Source organism: Saccoglossus kowalevskii, chromosome 21 (genome assembly GCF_978046115.1).
Source record: "Saccoglossus kowalevskii chromosome 21, keSacKowa6.1, whole genome shotgun sequence".
Classification (NCBI taxonomy): domain Eukaryota; kingdom Metazoa; phylum Hemichordata; class Enteropneusta; family Harrimaniidae; genus Saccoglossus; species Saccoglossus kowalevskii.
In genome coordinates this window covers 6,262,602-6,286,144 of record NC_140661.1, presented here as the reverse complement: position 1 = coordinate 6,286,144, position 23,543 = coordinate 6,262,602, and the positions used below count along the sequence as shown (strand labels likewise).

The 23,543-nt window shown below is 33.5% G+C and overlaps 1 protein-coding gene across 1 annotated transcript in view; it reads right to left on the bottom strand.

The window, feature by feature from the left end:
• Positions 1-2,775: 2,775 nt before the first annotated feature.
• Positions 2,776-23,543, bottom strand: part of LOC100367852 (dipeptidyl peptidase 9) — a 34,036-nt gene continuing 13,268 nt past the window's right edge. Inside the window, exons 15-17 of the mRNA XM_085495339.1 lie at positions 22,664-22,806; positions 11,810-11,921; positions 2,776-6,151 (exon numbers count right to left, since the gene is read on the bottom strand). Of these exons, the coding sequence (XP_085351465.1) occupies positions 6,059-6,151; positions 11,810-11,921; positions 22,664-22,806 (348 nt within the window). The 3' untranslated portion in view covers positions 2,776-6,058. The remainder of the gene's footprint in view (positions 6,152-11,809; positions 11,922-22,663; positions 22,807-23,543) is intronic.

Below are 23,543 nucleotides of genomic sequence, written 5' to 3'. Positions count from 1 at the left end.
GTGAATTTGGTATCTTTCTCTATGATTGGCTCTGATATGACTACACCTGGTTCAAAGGAACCAATCACTGTTTGACATTCAACAAATCAAAGTTTTTAACTATTGAACATTTTACTGTTCAAATTTTGAATTGCATACAACTTTGTTTATCTACCCATATTTATAACTATATAACAAATTCATTTTTGTTTGAAAGGTGAAAATAAGTTTTTGGACTATATTAATAATTGAGGATTTTGTCTATTGTCCTTTTCAGTCCTATTACAATAATATATTTTAATAATAAAAAAAAGTAATATATCTAATAAATAAAAACAATTTGGACAGGTCGCCTGAAATACTGTATATTAGGTAATTGTCATTGGTGTATAATTTCACTATTTTTATTTTTAATCATATTCACTGGGATTTTACACTGACATGTTCTATTGTTATGGTGAAATTGTTCACATGGATTCAATTGTTTTCAAATTTCACTTATTCATGCAGAATCTCTAAATAGCATAATGTATCTGAAATGAAAAAATGGCCACCAATTTCTAAATACCTTGAATGTACACACAATGGGGTTGGGAGACATGCCCCCCCCCCCCCCACACACACACACTTGTGTTGACTGAACATGCAACATTAAATCTGTTGTGGCCCTTGATTTTGTTTGATTTTATCCTCATTTTATTTATACCAGTAAATTATATTACAAATATTCACATTAGACGTGCATTTACAACGGCTGTAAAATTAACAATCACCAGATATGGTATTCTAATTGACACAGATAATCAGTGGACTTGTACCATCGTCACAACATGTATAGTGTGTTTTGGGAAGAAATCATTTTACCCACAAATTATCACTGATTCTCCCACCCAGTTTTATTTACTCATTTGTTTATATTACCCACCAAGTATCACAAATTCCCCCCACCCATTATTTTTTTTTTTAAATTACTAGTATTTGTTTTACTAAACTGTATAATTGTTTTAATACACCATTTACAAGTATTCTCTGCTTTTTTCAGCAGTCTTGTCAAATAAATATTTATAATCAAAATGTTTCTTTTGTAATTAACTTCTCTGAAACTACAGTGCTAAATGCATATTAACAGGTAACTATGGTAACCATACTCTAAAACATCTTGGCTTGGACACAAATGTAATATCTTTCTGTGCTCTATTTCCCTAAGGAGTTAGATCTTTTCCGGATTTCCAGGTTTAGCTGTTGTACTTAAGAGATATCGTTAATGGAAAAATATGTGAGGGAACCTTGGTTAAGGTTCGCAGGTGCTTGTGTACAACAGAGCCTGGTTTATGCCAGGATAGCGCATTAAATTGCCATTTGATAGAGAGACGACTGTACAGCCCTGCCATGTAGTCTCAAACATGAATACATTGTACGACTTCTGTGGCAAAAAATGCACTATGTCAGCACTAGCACTTGCAAAAAAAAAAGTCCGCAGAGACAACAGTGACATTCAATGTCCAGAACTGTCGCCAGGAACAGAAACATTTAAAAAAAATATCTGTTCAGGACTCACAAATTGCTGGAACAGTGCAGACATCACATTGATATAAAACTAAGAACACAACTTTTGGTCGCATTCACGTACACAAATTGAACATGCAATGTATGTGCTTCATTGTCCCAAACTAGTATCATGAATAATATACCCAGTAATTGTATGAACAAGCAGAAACAAGAGTGGCATTTCATGGCAATCACCTTTCGTCTGTTTCAGTACGATAGTGACAAAATGAAAGCATGCTTTTTAGTCTGGGGAATGTGGAAATAAAATCTAGAACACATTTGTCTCGACCACGTATGTTTTAGGATGTGTTGACATCAAGGCTTGTGTCCTCTGTACTCTCATAAAAAAAAAAAAGATGCCAAAACGAAGCAAATTCTTTGTTTATTAATATGCAACCATTTAGGCCTCAAACTTGCTTTGTACAAAATGCATGCGATGAAATTTAATTTGTATGCAAATTAGCTAGAAACGTCTCACATCGAAGTACTTATCTTTAGACATTTGGTAGAATATGAAAAATAGAAATTCTTTGTTCTGCTCAGGATACAAGAATTGTGACAAACAATCGCTATGGTGCTTTGAATGAGACATGAATGACAACAGCCACCAGTTGGAAACATTTGACTGCACCCCCCCCCCAATCTAATAAATGGAACGAATGTTTCAAATCCAATTACCTGATTACTGTTTTGTGTATTCCATCGGAATATCATCAGTCGCTTTGTTACGTGAAGGTTAGACAAGATTGTGTCCATTTAAATGCTAATTTTTGGATTCACAAATTACGCTAAAAAGAAAGCCGACCTGAAAGAACACCCACGGCTAAGGTGGAAAAGAAAGATTAATTTCACGTAAATTGTCTTTTTCGGTGATAAAAGCACTCAAAAAGGGCCATTTTGAGTTTACTTATTAAACACGATTACTAGTAGTTGTACTTGCATTGACAAGTTAATTTGAAAACATCTTTAATTTCAAACAAGTACGTGTGATGAAAATTGATCACATGTGGTCGTACTAAGTTGTGATATCATTCAATGTTCTGACCTTTGACCTCTAACAAACTGCAGGAGATGCAAAGTGTATTGGTGCATGTGCTGTCAAAACAATAGTAATTATATTCTATTGTTATGAAGGCTTTTAAACGACAAAAATTGGATAGAACGTTTGACCTCAAAATGATTCACAACTCTGTATTGAAATTCTATGTTATGAGGAATTTACTTTCAGTATTGAAATGAAGAACAGAATGCAATAAAAACTTCTTCACTTTTATTTACATTTATTGCTTGCCCAGTAATGAGGAGGTCTGTAAAAAATTACTTGTGGTGTCTTAGAAAACGACATGATGTGAATTTTTGGAGGAAGACCTTTATGAATAGTACTTCTTCCATGTACTCTTATGAAATATCACATATGCCTGCCATTTTGAATCATGGTCAACTGTCGGCCATTTTGTTTTTTTAAATGCATGTTATGGACATTACAGAAACAACCAATATGTAAATTATTGTAAAATCCACCTACTTGAGAAAAAATTCTCACGATGGATTTGAATACTTTTTTTGATAACTTTGGCAGCAAAAAAAAAAAATTAAAGACTTATTTTAATTTTTATTCAAGACATGTAAATTGTACATAGGACAAGATGAAATCAGCCTGTGTTCATTTCACAGATAGTATTAAACACACAAAGAAATAATTACATTGTAAATTAAAAACGTTAATCTCTAATTGCCATTTTGTACATCAGCACCCCTCCCCTCCCCCCAATAGCAACTGATCGTTTGAACGCATGGCCCAATTGCAGTGTAAAATACATGGGATATGTTGTCCATGACTCGCATATCACACAAATAAGTCTTGTGTAAAATTTAGATGGCTTAAAATAATTTGCCTAAGATGTTGATAATTTGTTGGTAAATTTGATTTATTGTAATAATAATTATTATGAATGAAATCTAAGTTTTGTTACAAAAGTCTTTCAGCGTGTTCTAAAGTACCCAAAACTCATAATCATAAGAATGATACATGCGAGTGATTGTTAAGAGTTTCTTAAACACATACTGATGAAATACAAGTTCGCAGAATAACAATTTTGAGACAATATACTTATAGTTATGTCGAACAACTCATATTCACTGTTCACAAAAAAAGATGAATTAATTATTTTAAATTAATGCCTTCAAGATAAATACCATTTTAATTACTTATGAAATATATCACTCCTCACATAATAACATGTGACACATCATGATGTGTCATGACGCATAGTAACACAAGTTGTAATATGCCACATGTCTTATCAATATGACATAGCACAATACATGTACATATTGAACACAATATAGCACATTACTCTTGACACAGTACTTGACATGTCAACACTTCTGACATATAGTAACATGACATGACATAATAGAGCAACATGCCACTAGAAAAATTGTACTTTTCATAAGACACAACATCTTATCACTCGACACATGTCATTCTTGGCACATAATACTTGACATGTCATATCACATGAAATCTTATCACTCATGACATAATATTGATGCATAGTAACAAGTCATGATATAGCACATGTCTTGACATATCCCAATTTTGACACAAAATGACATACAGAAAAAGTCAATTTTGACACATGAACACAACATAAAATAGCACATAGTATGATGACATGTCAAACAACACAAGTCAATCTTGACACATGAACATGGCATAAAAAGCACATAGATGACATGTCATACAACATATTTCAATCTTGACACATGACATTTCATACAACACATGGCAATCTTGACACATGTCATAATATAACACATTTCAATCTTGACACATTAACATGGCATAAAAAGCACATAGTAAGATGACATGTCATATAACACATTTCAATCTTGACACGTGAACATGGCATAAAAAGCACATAGTAAGATGACATGTCATACAACACATTTCAATCTTGACACATGAACATGACATAAAATAGCACAAAAACACAAATAACATTAGACATATCACCTCTCTATAGGAGATGTATTTTTAATACAGCAAATGTGACGCACCTAATTCCATATGACAAAAATTGGACAATAAGAAAACAATTTGACAGTAAATGATGAAAAAGGAAAAGCTTCAAAATGAATTTACAGATAAGTTATTTCTATTCACTTTCTGATAATTAAAAACATTCAGAAATATTAAAATAATACATAATTCATATTTACAATGCAAGCAATAATAACCTACACATTCAGGGATTATAGTTATAATTCAAAGATAAATTGTCTGAATTTCTAGACAATTATGGTTACCATGGTAATATCCCATCATATTTCAATACCTTGCATTCCGATGCTAATTAAAATTGTTATAATTTTAAAATTAAAAAGTAAATGACTGCTTGCAAAGAGTGTATAAAATAGATTCATCAGAAGCAAAATATAAGTATTACATTAAATCATAAACACAGAAAAGGAAAAAACAATAATATAACAATTTCTAAAGTTCTAACATTATATATATGTCTAAACAGAACACTGTCAGATCTGAGAAAATGAGAGATGTTCAGTTTATGGACTTAGACAGGTTTACAGTTTACACTGGGCTCAGTTCAGTTTTTCACAGGGTTTAACTTTACTAGACAGATTTACTGGCCTCAGTTAATTCAGTTTTTCTGTATTAATATTGAACTACTAAGGAACTTACAAAATACAGACTCGGGATTCTCACTTTTATGTACTTTTGTTTTGTCAAAATTGAAATGAGCGATGTTCAAATTCACATGAAATGAATGATTTAATGCTGAGTTGGAACCACATTTAACAAATTTGTTGGTGTTAGCCATAAATACACGAGGCATGGGCAGTGGACTTTTATTAATATTTATAACCACATCAAAATACATGCAGATTGAGAGTATCTCTCAATGGTTTGTTTCAGTAACTATATACAATATATGCTCTATTGAAAGATGTCCAATAGAAACACAATGCATTTAATTGTATGCTGTACCATTAACTTCTGATTTATTTTGACAATAGACACACCTCTGTTTTTTATGTCAGCTTTACAATTGAGCAAATACAGTATACATGTTCACTGCAAAAGCACAGTACTTATTGAAGAAACTAGGAAACAGGATACGTCAATTTCAGTCATTGAAATGCAATGTGATTGGTGAAGAAATCGCTAAATACTGGACTTGATCAGAGCACTTCGCATCACCTTACCTCTACGATATTTTTGTTAATTATTATGTACTACCAGAACAAACTGTCTTCACATATACACAAGTCACAGCAAAGACATTTTTAAGGTTTCAGTTTTTCTACAAAACCATTTTGTTGACTTTTCAAAGTAAATGTAAATCATTTGCATTCATGGGAGATCACCTTATATACTACATCTAGACTGACATTTCTATAATTCATATTAAAGGCTGACACATATAAAAACTATGAAAACAAAAGATACGACTATAACACCTGTTGATGGCACTTCACAGTTCACTACAGTTTAAACATAGCCAATCTATAGGTTTTGTTGTAACCAGCTCAGTATCATAGTTTCGTAATGTTCACTCGCTTCAAGTTGACGTATTCCGTGTCTTTCTAATGGATAAACCTAGTAAATAATAATGAATAGAAAATTATTCACATCGTCAGTTCTTATACTGTAAATGTATTAATTATTCACATCGTCAGTTCTTATACTGTAAATGCATTAATTATTCACATCGTCAGTTCTTATACTGTAAATGTATTAATTATTCACATCGTCAGTTCTTATACTGTAAATGCATTAATTATTCACATCGTCAGTTCTTATACTGTAAATGTATTAATTATTCACATCGTCAGTTCTTATACTGTAAATGCATTAATTATTCACATTGTCAGTTCTTATACTGTAAATGTATTAATTATTCACATCGTCAGTTCTTATACTGTAAATGCATTAATTATTCACATTGTCAGTTCTTATACTGTAAATGCATTAATTATTCACATTGTCAGTTCTTATACTGTAAATGTATTAATTATTCACATTGTCAGTTCTTATACTGTAAATGTATTAATTATTCACATCGTCAGTTCTTATACTGTAAATGCATTAATTATTCACATCGTCAGTTCTTATACTGTAAATGTATTAATTATTCACATCGTCAGTTCTTATACTGTAAATGTATTAATTATTCACATCGTCAGTTCTTATACTGTAAATGTATTAATTATTCACATCGTCAGTTCTTATACTGTAAATGTATTAATTATTCACATCGTCAGTTCTTATACTGTAAATGTATTAATTATTCACATCGTCAGTTCTTATACTGTAAATGCATTAATTATTCACATCGTCAGTTCTTATACTGTAAATGTATTAATTATTCACATTGTCAGTTCTTATACTGTAAATGCATTAATTATTCACATCGTCAGTTCTTATACTGTAAATGCATTAATTATTCACATCGTCAGTTCTTATACTGTAAATGTATTAATTATTCACATCGTCAGTTCTTATACTGTAAATGTATTAATTATTCACATCGTCAGTTCTTATACTGTAAATGTATTAATTATTCACATCGTCAGTTCTTATACTGTAAATGTATTAATTATTCACATCGTCAGTTCTTATACTGTAAATGTATTAATTATTCACATCGTCAGTTCTTATACTGTAAATGTATTAATTATTCACATCGTCAGTTCTTATACTGTAAATGTATTAATTATTCACATTGTCAGTTCTTATACTGTAAATGCATTAATTATTCACATCGTCAGTTCTTATACTGTAAATGCATTAATTATTCACATCGTCAGTTCTTATACTGTAAATGTATTAATTATTCACATCGTCAGTTCTTATACTGTAAATGTATTAATTATTCACATCGTCAGTTCTTATACTGTAAATGTATTAATTATTCACATCGTCAGTTCTTATACTGTAAATGTATTAATTATTCACATCGTCAGTTCTTATACTGTAAATGTATTAATTATTCACATCGTCAGTTCTTATACTGTAAATGAATTAATTATTCACATCGTCAGTTCTTATACTGTAAATGCATTAATTATTCACATCGTCAGTTCTTATACTGTAAATGTATTAATTATTCACATCGTCAGTTCTTATACTGTAAATGTATTAATTATTCACATTGTCAGTTCTTATACTGTAAATGTATTAATTATTCACATTGTCAGTTCTTATACTGTAAATGCATTAATTATTCACATCGTCAGTTCTTATACTGTAAATGCATTAATTATTCACATCGTCAGTTCTTATACTGTAAATGTATTAATTATTCACATCGTCAGTTCTTATACTGTAAATGTATTAATTATTCACATCGTCAGTTCTTATACTGTAAATGAATTAATTATTCACATCGTCAGTTCTTATACTGTAAATGCATTAATTATTCACTGGGTTTTTATTTCGCTATTTTTGCTGATAAGTAAAATCTGTTAAATTAAATTTACGTGAACATGTGAAACAACAATGAAACTTCTGGTTTCTTTGACAAATTCATAAAATTAAAACACAGTGAATATGCTCAAAACATCAAAATATTGTCATTAAATGTCAGTGAAAATGAATGATTTTAGAGTAATATATCTGGTCTTGCAAGTATATCATCAACTGACATGCTACAACCCCCTGCCTCTCAGTGAAATGTTCATTGCTACACAATTGACTATGACTCATGAAATTTACGTTTCAAGAAAGCAAAGTACACAAGAGTTGGTGCGTGATCCTTACTTACCTGTAGTTGATACAGTTTGCATGCCTTGACAAGTGATCCTTACTTACCTGTAGTTGATATGGTTTACACGCCTTGACAAGTGATCGTTACTTACCTGTAGTTGATACGGTTTACACGCCTTGACAAGTGATCGTTACTTACCTGTAGTTGATACAGTTTGCATGCCTTGACAAGTGCTCGTTACTTGTAGTTGATATGGTTTATACGCCTTGACAAGTGATTGTTATTTACCTGTAGTTGATACAGTTTGCATGCCTTGACAAGTGATCGTTACTTGTAGTTGATATGGTTTACACGCCTTGACAAGTGATCGTTACTTACCTGTAGTTGATATGGTTTACACGCCTTGACAAGTGATCGTTACTTACCTGTAGTTGATACAGTTTACACGCCTTGACAAGTGATCGTTACTTACCTGTAGTTGATATGGTTTACACGCCTTGACAAGTGATCGTTACTTACCTGTAGTTGATATGGTTTACACACCTTGACAAGTGATCGTTACTTACCTGTAGTTGATACAGTTTGCATGCCTTGACAAGTGATCATTACTTACCTGTAGTTGATATGGTTTACACACCTTGACAAGCGATCGTTACTTACCTGTAGTTGATATTGTATACACGCCTTGACAAGTGATCATTACTTACCTGTAGTTGATATTGTTTACACGCCTTGACAAGTGATCGTTACTTACCTGTAGTTGATATGGTTTACACGCCTTGACAAGTGATCGTTACTTACCTGTAGTTGATACAGTTTACACGCCTTGACAAGTGATCGTTACTTACCTGTAGTTGATATGGTTTACACGCCTTGACAAGTGCTCGTTACTTACCTGTAGTTGATATGGTTTACACGCCTTGACAAGTGATCGTTACTTACCTGTAGTTGATACGGTTTACACGCCTTGACAAGTGATCGTTACTTACCTGTAGTTGATACAGTTTACACGCCTTGACAAGTGATCGTTACTTACCTGTAGTTGATACAGTTTGCATGCCTTGACAAGTGATCGTTACTTACCTGTAGTTGATACAGTTTGCATGCCTTGACAAGTGATCGTTACTTACCTGTAGTTGATACAGTTTGCATGCCTTGACAAGTGATCATTACTTACCTGTAGTTGATATGGTTTACACACCTTGACAAGCGATCGTTACTTACCTGTAGTTGATATTGTATACACGCCTTGACAAGTGATCGTTACTTACCTGTAGTTGATACGGTTTACACACCTTGACAAGCGATCGTTACTTACCTGTAGTTGATACGGTTTACACACCTTGACAAGTGATCGTTACGTACCTGTAGTTGATATGGTTTACACGCCTTGACAAGTGATCGTTACTTACCTGTAGTTGATATTGTTTACACGCCTTGACAAGTGATCGTTACTTACCTGTAGTTGATACAGTTTGCATGCCTTGACAAGTGCTCGTTACTTGTAGTTGATATGGTTTATACGCCTTGACAAGTGATTGTTATTTACCTGTAGTTGATACAGTTTGCATGCCTTGACAAGTGATCGTTACTTGTAGTTGATATGGTTTACACGCCTTGACAAGTGATCGTTACTTACCTGTAGTTGATATGGTTTACACGCCTTGACAAGTGATTGTGTAGTTGATACGGTTTACAGACCTTGACAAGCGATCGTTACTTACCTGTAGTTGATACGGTTTACACACCTTGACAAGCGATCGTTACTTACCTGTAGTTGATACGGTTTACACACCTTGACAAGTGATCGTTACTTACCTGTAGTTGATACGGTTTACACACCTTGACAAGCGATCGTTACTTACCTGTAGTTGATATTGTTTACACGCCTTGACAAGTGATCGTTACTTACCTGTAGTTGATATTGTTTACACGCCTTGACAAGTGATCGTTACTTACCTGTAGTTGATATGGTTTACACACCTTGACAAGCGATCGTTACTTACCTGTAGTTGATATTGTTTACACGCCTTAACAAGTGATCGTGTAATTGATACGGTTTACACACCTTGACAAGCGATCGTTACGTACCTGTAGTTGATACGGTTTACACACCTTGACAAGTGATCGTTACTTACCTGTAGTTGATACGGTTTGCATGCCTTGACAAGTGATTGTTACTTACCTGTAGTTGGTACGGTTTGCATGCCTTGACAAGTGATCGTTACTTACCTGTAGTTGGTACGGTTTACACGCCTTGACAAGTGATCGTTACTTACCTGTAGTTGATATGGTTTACACACCTTGACAAGTGATCGTTACTTACCTGTAGTTGATATGGTTTACACGCCTTGACAAGTGATCGTTACTTACCTGTAGTTGATACAGTTTGCATGCCTTGACAAGTGATCGTTACTTACCTGTAGTTGATATGGTTTACACGCCTTGACAAGTGATCCTTACTTACCTGTAGTTGATACAGTTTGCATGCCTTGACAAGTGATCGTTACTTACCTGTAGTTGATATGGTTAACACGCCTTGACAAGTGATCGTTACTTACCTGTTGTTGTTATGGTTTACACGCCTTGACAAGTGATCGTTACTTACCTGTAGTTAATACAGTTTACATGCCTTGACAAGTGATCGTTACTTACCTGTAGTTGATATGGTTTACACGCCTTGACAAGTGATCGTTACTTACCTGTAGTTGATACAGTTTACACGCCTTGACAAGTGATCGTTACTTACCTGTAGTTGATATGGTTTACACGCCTTGACAAGTGATCGTTACTTACCTGTAGTTAATACAGTTTACATGCCTTGACAAGTGATCGTTACTTACCTGTAGTTGATACGGTTTACACACCTTGACAAGTGATCATTACTTACCTGTAGTTGATATGGTTTACACGCCTTAACAAGTGATCGTTACTTACCTGTAGTTAATACAGTTTACATGCCTTGACAAGTGATCGTTACTTACCTGTAGTTGATACGGTTTACACACCTTGACAAGTGATCATTACTTACCTGTAGTTGATATGGTTTACACGCCTTAACAAGTGATCGTTACTTACCTGTAGTTGATATGGTTTACACGCCTTGACAAGTGATCGTTACTTACCTGTAGTTGATATGGTTTACACGCCTTGACAAGTGATCGTTACTTACCTGTAGTTGATACGGTTTACACGCCTTGACAAGTGATCGTTACTTACCTGTAGTTGATACGGTTTACACGCCTTGACAAGTGATCATTACTTACCTGTAGTTGATACGGTTTACACGCCTTGACAAGTGATCGTTACTTACCTGTAGTTGATATGGTTTACACGCCTTGACAAGTGATCATTACTTACCTGTAGTTGATATGGTTTACACGCCTTGACAAGTGATCATTACTTACCTGTAGTTGATATGGTTTACACGCCTTGACAAGTGATCATTACTTACCTGTAGTTGATATGGTTTACATGCCTTGACAAGTGATCGTTACTTACCTGTAGTTGATAAGGTTTACATGCCTTGACAAGTGATCGTTACTTACCTGTAGTTGATAAGGTTTACACGCCTTGACAAGTGCATTGATAAGTATAGTGGTATGATGGAAATGAACGTTCTCATCTATCAGTCCATGCACTATAAGAAGTCGATTCTCTCTGTATAAATACAAATATCACAGATAAATCAGTGTCAGCAGATAGCAATACGGATACAGGTAACACAAAAGGCATTGTGGGAACCCCAAATTCGGCTTCAATACCCCCTCCCACTAATAGAGGGGACTGTCTGGAGAAAGGAGGTTGAATCGTTCCTTCTTCACATGAAAATACTACTGTAATTCTTATGGCATAGGTAATTCTTGTCCTGGTGATTATACAGGTACCGAAAAGAGAGAATGACCACTTGAGGTGTGATAGATATATGAATTGTCATTATAGCTCAGTATACTGTTGGTGTAACAAGGTCCTAGGCAAGTTGTCATGACAAAACCGTAAACATATATAACATAAGAGGTCATTTCCTGTAATTTGGTTTCAAGTAGTGGTTACAATAAACATAGGTAAATACACCTAGATGATTCCTTGGTTTAAATTTTGTATAAAATTATATGATTTAAAAATTTTAATTTTTTTGATATCAAGAATTCATTTTTTCATTCATTGCCTGTACTGCATTTCCACTGTTAGAAGCGTGTCTCCAATAAAGGTACATATAATCACATTTGTTGTATAATTAATTATTAAAGAATTACTTATTTTAAACACTGGAACTCCTCTGTAATGTACAAAAACACATGCACTATAATAGAGCAAATACGACTACTGTAAAATGACTAATTTTCACTGGGTTTAAATTTCGCTGATTTACCATTTCAGGCATATTCAGTGGGTTTTAAATTCACGGTTTTATCATTGCGATATCATTTCAAAAACATAAAGGCATCCATTGCATTTATTCTAGAGTCCACTATGTCAAAACATGGGATGGCATGTATGTTACTAGATTTGGGAAATGGCGGCTACAGCAGATGTTTATGAATCCCGTATTTTTCACACCCTTTCCAAGACCATGTGATCTTAAATCTTTCCTCTTCTATTCCCAAGACGAGTCACACTTGTAAAACCACTTTGTACGTGTAAATTGAAATGACAACCTAAGAATTTTTATACACATTATTCTTCCATGAGTGTTTAGTATTTGCATTTTCACGGATTAAAGAATGGGATTAAATTTGCATTTTATGGTAGTAAAGTCGTTGCAATATCAATCTGATAGAATATATTCATATTTCATTATATTTGAATATTATTTTCTGAAAATGCTTGTTTTGGTATCCCTAAACATGTGATGCTTTACTTGATTTTAGCTTGAATGAAAACACCCATGTTCATCACCTTTGGACCAAGTGTCCTGTCCCCTGGGACATTTCTAAAATATTTGCAATAAAGTGTGATAGACCCTCTAACTTAGTTGTTAAAAAACTTTCACCACAGCAATCCAATATTTGAGTCAGTCACTGTCAGATGAATACAACTTAACCTAAATGATTGATTAGAATTTATTTATCAATGTTTTAATTTATCACTGTCAAGTTTGTAATATTTAGAGTTCAAAGTCGCACTCATTTGTAATCAATTCCCTGCATGCCCTCTAGGGGACGCTGTCCCAAGGGACCAATACTTTTTATTCATACCCAGTGATCCTATGATCAGTAATTCTGATTGATCACACCGCCGCAGTGTATCGTACGATGAATTTCCTTTTAATAAGCATATTTATTACATTTAAAAAATTGGTTCACAGTGTGTTGAAATCCTGTGCATCTTTATTAACACGACAATAGCTGTGATTTCGAACATTTGCTTAAATATAACCACAGAGACGACCAAATCTTATCAATATATTGTTTTAGACACAATTGCATTGACAAAAAAATTAATCTACACAGGGCTATATCCCATAAAATGTGAGAAAACGAGCGAAAACTAATGATTGAGTAGTTGCCATCCTTACAGCTATTTCCACTTTAAAAACACAGAACCGGATGAACTAATCCACACTCCTATATTGGAAATTGTCCTTCACTTGGAGTCAGTTGGGAAATTACTGTTGATGGCAGAGTTAAGTCTCAAAACTGGTAGCATGCTATGTCAGGGCAAGTCTGCTATGTCAGAGGTTTCGTCTCCTGGTAAATACCGAACACAATATAATTTTAATAAGAAGCTATGAATCAAGTTCAAGGTTATTGTTGATTTCATTAAATTAACTCAAATCACCATCCTATTTATTACAAGAAACTCTGTGAAGTAGAGAAACAGCAATGCAGCAATCATCCCAGTGGGAGGCAATTACCCATCAGCCACTAGTCGGTTATCTCAGCACAAACTGACAGCTTTATCACAGTATTAATTTTGTTTTAAATTAAAATCTTTTCTCTTGATGCCAATCAACATACAGTTTCAGATATTTGAATATTTTTCAAGGACTATATATGTAATTATAATGGTACACAGACCATTTATCTAAATTATTTACCTACCCATCACAACAGTGCCACCAATCGGACACATTACATTATTTCCTACAATTCCCACATATACCACTAACTATGTCACATAATAGTGCCAAAACATCAATAAACCTCAAAGTTTTAATGTCTTCGAGTCAAACTTTATACAAGCTGAGAAACTATACAAGTTACCAAGAAGACTAAACTTTTGCACTCCCTCGGACAAATGTTGAGTTTACTATGCTTCAACCCCTGATCATTTCTGTACACAGGTGTAGTATGTCAAATTCATTTAGATGAATGACATCTGTATTCTATGGGCAGTCATCCGATATGGTTCCACATCACTGTGTAATGATTTAAATCAATTAATCAGTGTATGGAAATGAGAAGATAAGTCATTGATGTTCCCTCTAGGATATACATTGCCGCACTCTATTGATTCAATTTCATCTGTCACCATAACACCACAAGTTACAGCGTGCCGTAATTTTGCAAATTCTAAATATGAAATGATAACGGTTACCACCAGGGTTTGACCGGACTTCACACAAATAAGTTGGGCTGATTCTGTTCTAAACTTTTTGGATTTCGGCATTCCCATGGTGTATCCTTGGAAGAAAAAGATGTACAATAATAAGGTTATTATGAGGATACCTGAAAGTACGGTATGCACTCAGACAGTACGCTGTCGCATCGCCTCGGCTGTGCGTCGGTCGATACTACTGTCTTCGTTCATACTTTGAGGTATCCTCGTAATAACCTCATATTATGCAATTATCTGAAAGAATTTAAATCTTCAATTACTTATCAAAAATATTTAACAGCTTAGCAGAGGTCCCACTACAGTATATCTGGATATATTCACAATTAACTTATCCATACAGAACAGTAATTTTCATTACCGCGCATTTCTAGTGATATACTGAAAACCTATTTCGTGAGGCAGTGAATTTTGTAGTAGTGAACTTTTCTCTGGGTGATATAACAGGGAATCACTGACTTTGATGAAATTTTGTCTTCAAGAATGCCACAAAATTATCAAATCGCGAAAAATTCCATCAGTGAAAATTAAGCGGTTGACAGTATTTTACAAAGTATTCTCTCACAGACTGGATTCATTATTACAGTGCACTGATAAATTGCATAGCCATGTAGCCCATCAAGGATGTTTTCTCAAATTCACACATTTTGCTCTCAGCAACATTTTACAAGTCATGACACAACACGTGTAAGTCAATACAGAAGTGCTTACACAATTGTCACATGATAACAAGGTATGTCATAGATATGTCTCTGTAATTGTTAAAAAAAAAAATGTCCACCAGTCAGCCATTTTGAAAATGCCATGCATCAATGTCTAACGTATAAACCAAATTTCAACAAAATTCATTCATGACTGAGATCTGGATTCAGAATGACAGAATGCTGGATCGTAAAAGAATTTTTGGCACTAAAATGTTCCTGTACTTACTCAATGTATACATGTCATGATGAATTCAATGCAGTGACCTATGACCTTTAGGTGGATCTCTCAGAAGTCAGAAAAATGTTTACAGGTTGGTATTTCAAAAATCAATGACAGTACAATCTAACAGGGAAACTGTGCATGAATAAATAAGACTGAGTGTATCTCTGATAAGGAATCCAGCAAGACTTGTACATTGCAAATTAATACACCTATAGTGCTTATGTCAAGCCTTGGGTACTGGTGGGTCATGAGGTCAGTCAAGTCAATCTAACATCAATTAAATATAGGAACTGTCATGACAAGTTTGAAAACACTGAACACTGTACTTTCGCATGACGCATTCTCTAGCATATGCTGATCTTGATCACGGTTCTCTCAAAGTGACCTTGATTAATAAATCTCGGCCAGTGGTTAAACCACTCACCCAGAATGTGGTCCTTTTTTTTTTATCTCAAAGTTGGATTTGAATACTGGCAAATGAGATTGCAAAATAAGACGATGCTATGCATGTGATCAGTTATAGCTATAATTTGATTAAGACCAATGCTGACAAAGAATTATCCACGAATTCAGTGAATTTTGGATATTTAGTCTCAGTAAAATTGTATTGTCGCACATTTTTATATTATTTTTGCAAATTTTGATTCATATGGAATTATATCTGATTTGCTGTGTTGGGAGCTGCTCTATTATGGGTAATTCATTCTTGTTTTTTTATAGAAACATTTCATTGTATCGCATGACTTCACATTTGGTAATTGTACAAAGTGAGTTCATTTTATTGGTACATTAAATTCACAAGCCATCAAATTAACGTGGTTGCGTAGAGTACTTTCTGAAGATTGATATTTTTTTTATATTAGAGACAGAGGATAATTCATCACTCGCTCTGTATAAAAATGATACATACATGATAATAATGCCAAAAACAAGTTTTGCTTCTCACTCTAGAGAAAAATAAAATTGTACGGTCATGATCATTTAATACTAGAAGAATGAAATATACACTCAACATGTAATATTTATTAAATGATGCTTTCCAATACATCCATTAAAAGTTGAATCAGATTGACAAAAAAAAACAGAAACAAACATTTCCCCTATTCTAGCGTATGTAACACACTTTAAATGTATATATCTGTACATAAATTAAAAATAATACCCAAAGCTAGGGATCAAATTTCACGCGATGAAAAACAAAACTATTATTTTGGCTTTTCTCTCTCTCAACATTTGAAACTAAATATAGTAAGCAAATACAAATTTCTTGCCGAGAAAAAAAACCATGTATGTGTTAGATGCAAATGAGGCGAGTTTAATCAAGAAAAAGAACGAAGACGTTAAATAAGCATGATTCCCTGAAGCATTACTGGTGTCTTTTATCTGCCACATCATGTTGCTATGATGAAGCATCAGGATGCAAATCTCTAGGGAAGACATCCCCATGACGATGGGGTAGATGAGATTTCATGGTTATTGGGTTGTTGTGAAATGTAAAAAGCACACAGAAATGTGAAGTAGTTGTTTGGTTGCAGGTACAGTAGTCACAAGCTTTACAAAATCCAGTAGACTCTATTGCTTAGTCTACGTATTAAAATGTCATGGGTTGACTACCTGCTCAGATGTGGAGAAAGATCGTAATTTTCAAATGTATGAGAGCTAACTGCCACCTAAATCCACACTGTCACAACTGGCAAGCTAGAAATCAAACAATCGCCAAAATTATGTCATGCCTGGTCGTAATTAATCTTTGTTTGGAAGGATAAATTAATATCAGTCGTTACCACAGTGAGCAATACTTAGATTCAATGCATTTAAAGGAAATTCATACATGTTGAAGCACTGTGGGATGGGGGGGGGGGGACACAGAATGCACCAGATGTACTCATGTCAAGGTCAAATATACAATTTCAATAATTGTAGTCATAACCATCAACTCAATGAATAATAAGTAGGTATATTTGCCAAAGGCAGTATTTTTCAAGAAAATGCATGTTGTTTTTAAAGACCCGAACAGTTACATGTAGTATGTGTGAGAGGTAATTTTAACATATAAATGAATAACGATGATACAGTATCGAGGTGGGCCTAATTCTAAATTCAAGAAATGTAAAGGCTGCCCTCTATCAATAGTTCTGTGAAGATTGCATGATAATTAGAGATTATTCGTGGCTAATATGGGAGATAATGTTTGATAATGCGTGATATTGCAAGAAACAATGTTGAAAAAATACCAATATCACAAGAAAAAAAATTTAAGTTTTCCATGGATGAGTTTTCGCAAAGATGCTCTGTATGCTGATAAAATATATCTTGTGGTGTTGATGGAATACTACAATATATCACATTTGTTTATATAACAAATATTTTATTTGTTTGTAGATGCACATGCCCCTTAATATATATAAATGCTATGTAAAAAAAGTCGCATAATTTGATTAGTGTTGACAAATTGCAAATGCCCTAATAGAAACAAGCCATGCATGGCACAGTCCCCGTTAGTTATCAAATTTAAGATATATAGTTTTATTTACAGTAATATAGCTGGAATATAACCATGTCAGGAATATGATTTTTTAACATTAAAATGATTGAAATTTGTATCTGATCGTCAAACAAGTACTTGTCCATATTGAGAGATATTGCTCTGGAACAGCATTCAAAATCAGCTATTTTGAATACATGTATAGATATAACATGATGTATAACGAATATATAAAATTTGAATATATAATCAGTCAAAGCATTTAAGAGATATGGCTCTAGAAGCCCAATCATTAAAACAAAATGGCCGCCAGTCAGCCATTTTGAATCCAATCTGAAAAATAAAATGATGTGCATCAGGAACCCGTAATGTCTAATGTATGTACCAAGTTTGAACGAAATCCATCCATAAATGCCAGAAAAGCTTGATATTTGATGATCTTTTAGCACAAAAAAGGCCACCATTCGGCCATTTTGAATAGGATTGTCAAACCAATATATCTGTCTATCTATGACATGATGTATGATGAATATTTAAAATTTGAACATAATCAGTCAAAACAAGTTGGAGATATGGGTCTAGAAGCCCATTCATTAAAACAAAATGGCCGCCAGACAGCCATTTTGAATCCGATCTGAAAAATAAATGATGTGCATCAGGAACCTGTAATGTCTAATATATGTACCAAGTTTGAACAAAATCCATCTTTAAATGCCAGAAATGCTTGATATTTGATGATTTTTAAGCACAAAAATGGCCACCGTTTGGCCATTTTGAATAGGCTCGTCAAACCAATATATCTGTCTATCTATGAAATGATGTATAATGAATATTTAAAATTTGAACATAATCAGTGAAAGCAAGTCAGAGATATGGCACGAGAACCACATTCATTAAAACAAAATGGCCACCAGTCGGCCATTTTGAATCTTATCTGAAAAACAAAATTATTGGCATCAAGGTCTCATAATGTCTAATGTATATACCAAGTTTGAACAAAATCCATCTGTAAACAGCCGAGAAATGCTTGATTTTTAGGATTTTTTAGCACAAAAATGGTCGCCATTCGGCCATCTTGAATAAGATCATAAAACAAAATGATGTGCATCAAAGTCCTATAATTTTCAACGTATATACAAGGTTTTGAACAAAATCCATCTGTAAACAGCCGAGAAATGCTTGATTTTTAGGCTTTTTAAGAACGAAAATGGCCGCCATTCGGCCATCTTGAATCAGATTGTGAAACAAATTGACGTGCATATGTATAATATCATGTATGATGTATTTGTGAAGTTTGATTGTGATTGGTCGAAGCATTTCTAAGATACAGGTCCGGACGCACGCACAGACGCGCGCACACACGCACGCACGAACACACGGAGGTCAAAACATCCTCGTTTTTGTTTTCAGACTGCATCCGAACGGGGACTAAAAACTTTTAATATGGTGTTATATGCACTGTATTCAGCACAACACAGTATTGTAATACAGGTTTAGCATGAACCATTATTTTTAATAAATTGTAAAATTTGTTTTCCCAGAAATATTCATGAAATACATGTATATATGACACATGTTCAAGTCATTTCAATATTTGTTGTTTTTGTTTCATAGCAACTGTAAATTATTCATAAGATTTAAGACTGATTTCTATGAAATATTCGAAAAATTAAATTGCATAATCCCTAGCTACAAATACATGTCACGTCTGGTTTACTTTTAATATTGAGTTTGTACAACCTGACATTTTATTAATCCCAAATCAAGAGACAACAGACAATTTGGCTGCATTACCCCAATAACTGACACATACACAGCATTGAATCGTGAACACTGGCGACAGCCTTCTCTTCCTCGCTCCTTCACAATTCATTTGACTCGACTAAAACTCCCCGTGGATGACAGAAGGATTGTGTATGGGAATACTAATCACAAGGTTTTAGTGATTTCAGTGAGTATTAATCAGAATGAGATTGTTTCATATCACGGGTTAACATCCAGGGAGTGCTATGACATGGTCAGTACGGCACCAAGTAAATCTTGCCATATCAATCATTAACTAATCTATCAATAAACCTAGTACAATGACAAAATAACAATACAATACTTTAAATAACAATTCACAGACAACTGGTTTAATGTTATGAGAAACCAAATTCAGAAAATTTTGCAAGTCAGAGAAAATAGCAATATATTCAAAGGAAAAATCTTATTAGTTTTTAAACATCTAATGTAGTTTAAAATAAACACAAAATAATAATAAACAGAAATTTTGGCATTTCATTAATAAACAGTATTTATAATATATTAATGAAGTGTAAATTATTCATACTGACCACACAGTAATGGATATCAAAGCTAATTACATCTATTGTTATATTGCAGACCAAGGTGGAAATAGTTTTCTCGCTTTGCAAAATACTATCAACCATTAGTGGTGTTCTTGGCGTGTTTATTGTCATCAAATTTGTGGATATCTCAGTTATCCAACTTATCTGAGATCTGCGGTATTTGGCAGCTGCCATATTGTTTTTAAATTTTAGTGACAACTAGATTTAGACGACACCAGAGTGTGATGTCAGAGCAAAAATTTATTTACGACAAAGGCTGCTTAGGCAGTATTGATAAATGCTTCACACCATGTGACAATCACTAATCATAGGAGGCTTGATACAGGAAATGATTATAATTAGACATGGGAATGATGATTTATTAATTTTATTACTTATGAATGGATGAAGCAGTAAAAAAATTAAGATTGGGAGAGATGGACGATCAGTAAATATATAAAATATAATAAATCATGGCTAGGATGAATTGCGGTTCTTTTAGTCACTGACAAAATAGTTCCAAAAATGAGTAACAATTCAGAAAATTTTGATGAAGATGGAAAATGAAGAATCAAATCATGGATGATGGATGAAGCATTCACCTTAGTGGAATTCTCTCAGCAATTAAGTTTGTTGTATATTAACAAAAGTGCAGAGTAAGAATTCTTTTGATGATAAAAGTGTGTTTTGCAATACTGTAAAATGACTAATTTTCAGTGGGTTAAATTTCGCTGATTTACCATTCCAGGTACATTCAGTGGATTTTAAATTCACGGTTTTATCATTTAGATAATGTGTTCTATGCTAAATTTTACATGTTCGCTGGATTTTAATTTAGCGCATTTTTCAGTCAGCAAAATAAGCAAAATTAAAACACCAAATTGACATATATATTACACAATGATAAACGACTGATAAGTACACTACAGTACATACAGATGTAATCAAATCATAACAAGAAAGATACATGGACCTCTAGGCATGTATCAAAGAAGTGATGCTAGGAGTGTTAAACACCACAAAATAAATGGAAATCCTACACTATCCATTCAGTCTCCCAAGGGTTGTATTGTCTCCTTTAGAACCATAGAGTAGCTTACGTGTTTAAAGATGTATATATGTCTTGCACATTTCGAAGGGGGGGGGGGTCAAAAATAATTTGGACGTGATTGCAATAAAACGAACACACGGTTGTCTCTTGATTTGGGATTTATCTAAACTAATGGTATTCACATGGAGAAGCTACTCTGTATTGCTAATGACCTCTTGGTGGCACTATTCATCATTTTTATGGTTATTCTCGGGGCGGACATCCGGGCATTTTCATGCCTGACAACCATCATGGTAAAAACAAAGGCTGAAAACTCTCAGAAAACGTTACTTTAGTGATGTAGCTTCACCGAGGTTATGAAAATCAACCAGAGACAACTAGACTACAATTTTGTTGTATTTAAACATATCTACAGATTCCTACAACAAACTATATTCTTCCACTTTCACTACAAACGTGTGAAAGTCACAAATACCAGGAAGCGACAAGCAGCCTAAATAGCTCCACTGTAGCTAAAAACACAAATTCATTAATCACTAGATTTAAATTTTTGTTAGACTGGTAAGTGATATCTATGTGAACTGGTAAAATTACAACAGAAAATTAAATACTTTTACGGTATGCGATAAAAATGTACATTATCATCGATTTCATTTCTGACATTTACTACTTCATTACTTTTATAGATCAGATGAACAATTAATAATTCATAATTTTTCACATTCATCCTTGAATATGAGCAAAATGACCACCATAGAATGTACTCTATATATTTCACCTGATCACTAATATATGCATATTTTAATTGTGAATATCTTCATCATTGTCTTTAACTTCAAGAGCCTAAAATAATTTTGTAAAATCTAATTTCTAAAAAAGTTCACTCACAGTGATACTCGAAAAATGTATAATGATCATTATTCTGAATCACTAAGTTGAAACATTTGTACATTTCGTGTGAGCGCCCTCTAGAAAAGTCCTCTGAAAATCTGTTGTTTTTATTAAAATCACCTGTTCTACATAAACTGTTAATAAATGTTACAATACTTACTCATTTGGGAAATTATTGACATACTGTAATACGGATCCTTGTTTATATCCCTGTGAGTTTGCGTCTGGTGTGTTCATGTATTTCTCTGTATATCCAGTATCATATATATGCCATGATGTCACAGGGGCACCAGCAATTGCTACCTGTAAAGCATAAATGACAAATTCAATATAAACCATAATAGGTAAATAGATGACTTTTTTCTGTCATACTACGCCGACTTTCAACGCCGGCAGTTGGAACACCCAAAACAAAAAATTTTATACATTTTTTTTCTTGCTGAATTTAAAAGTAGACCGCCTAAAATTTCATTACAGTGTCACCCAGCGCATCTTTCTAAAAAAAAAAAAAAAAATATTAATGAACCTCATGCGCCAAATACAATTATTTTTTTTTTTTCATTTAATTAGTAGCGAAAGTGTATTCTAAAAGAAGTTACAAATAAAAACGAACACAACCGCATTAGTAAATGATTGCAATAGCGCAGTTCGGTCATGTGCGTTTCACAATTGTTGATTATTACCTAATAATTATTATAATAACGTGCAAACAATAAATTGTGTTGAAATGAAAATATATTTCAACTTATTTCATCATAAGCGAATGATTCCGGTCGCACTTTAAACGTTCGATGCTGTAGAAATTAATATCTGCCATGTTTTGACCTGGATGTTGTTCTTTGACCTGACAAGTCAAATTGCTAATTAACCAATCAAAATAATGGATGATGCCAACGTGTTCAAATGTTATTGAACGCAGCACAGAAGAGATTTGACAATGTTGTTGTATGATCTTTTGACTTGGATTTTGATGGGAAAGCGACATGATTTGTTCTCAAATAAAAAAATATAGTTGTTTTCAAAAGATAAACTGAGCATTT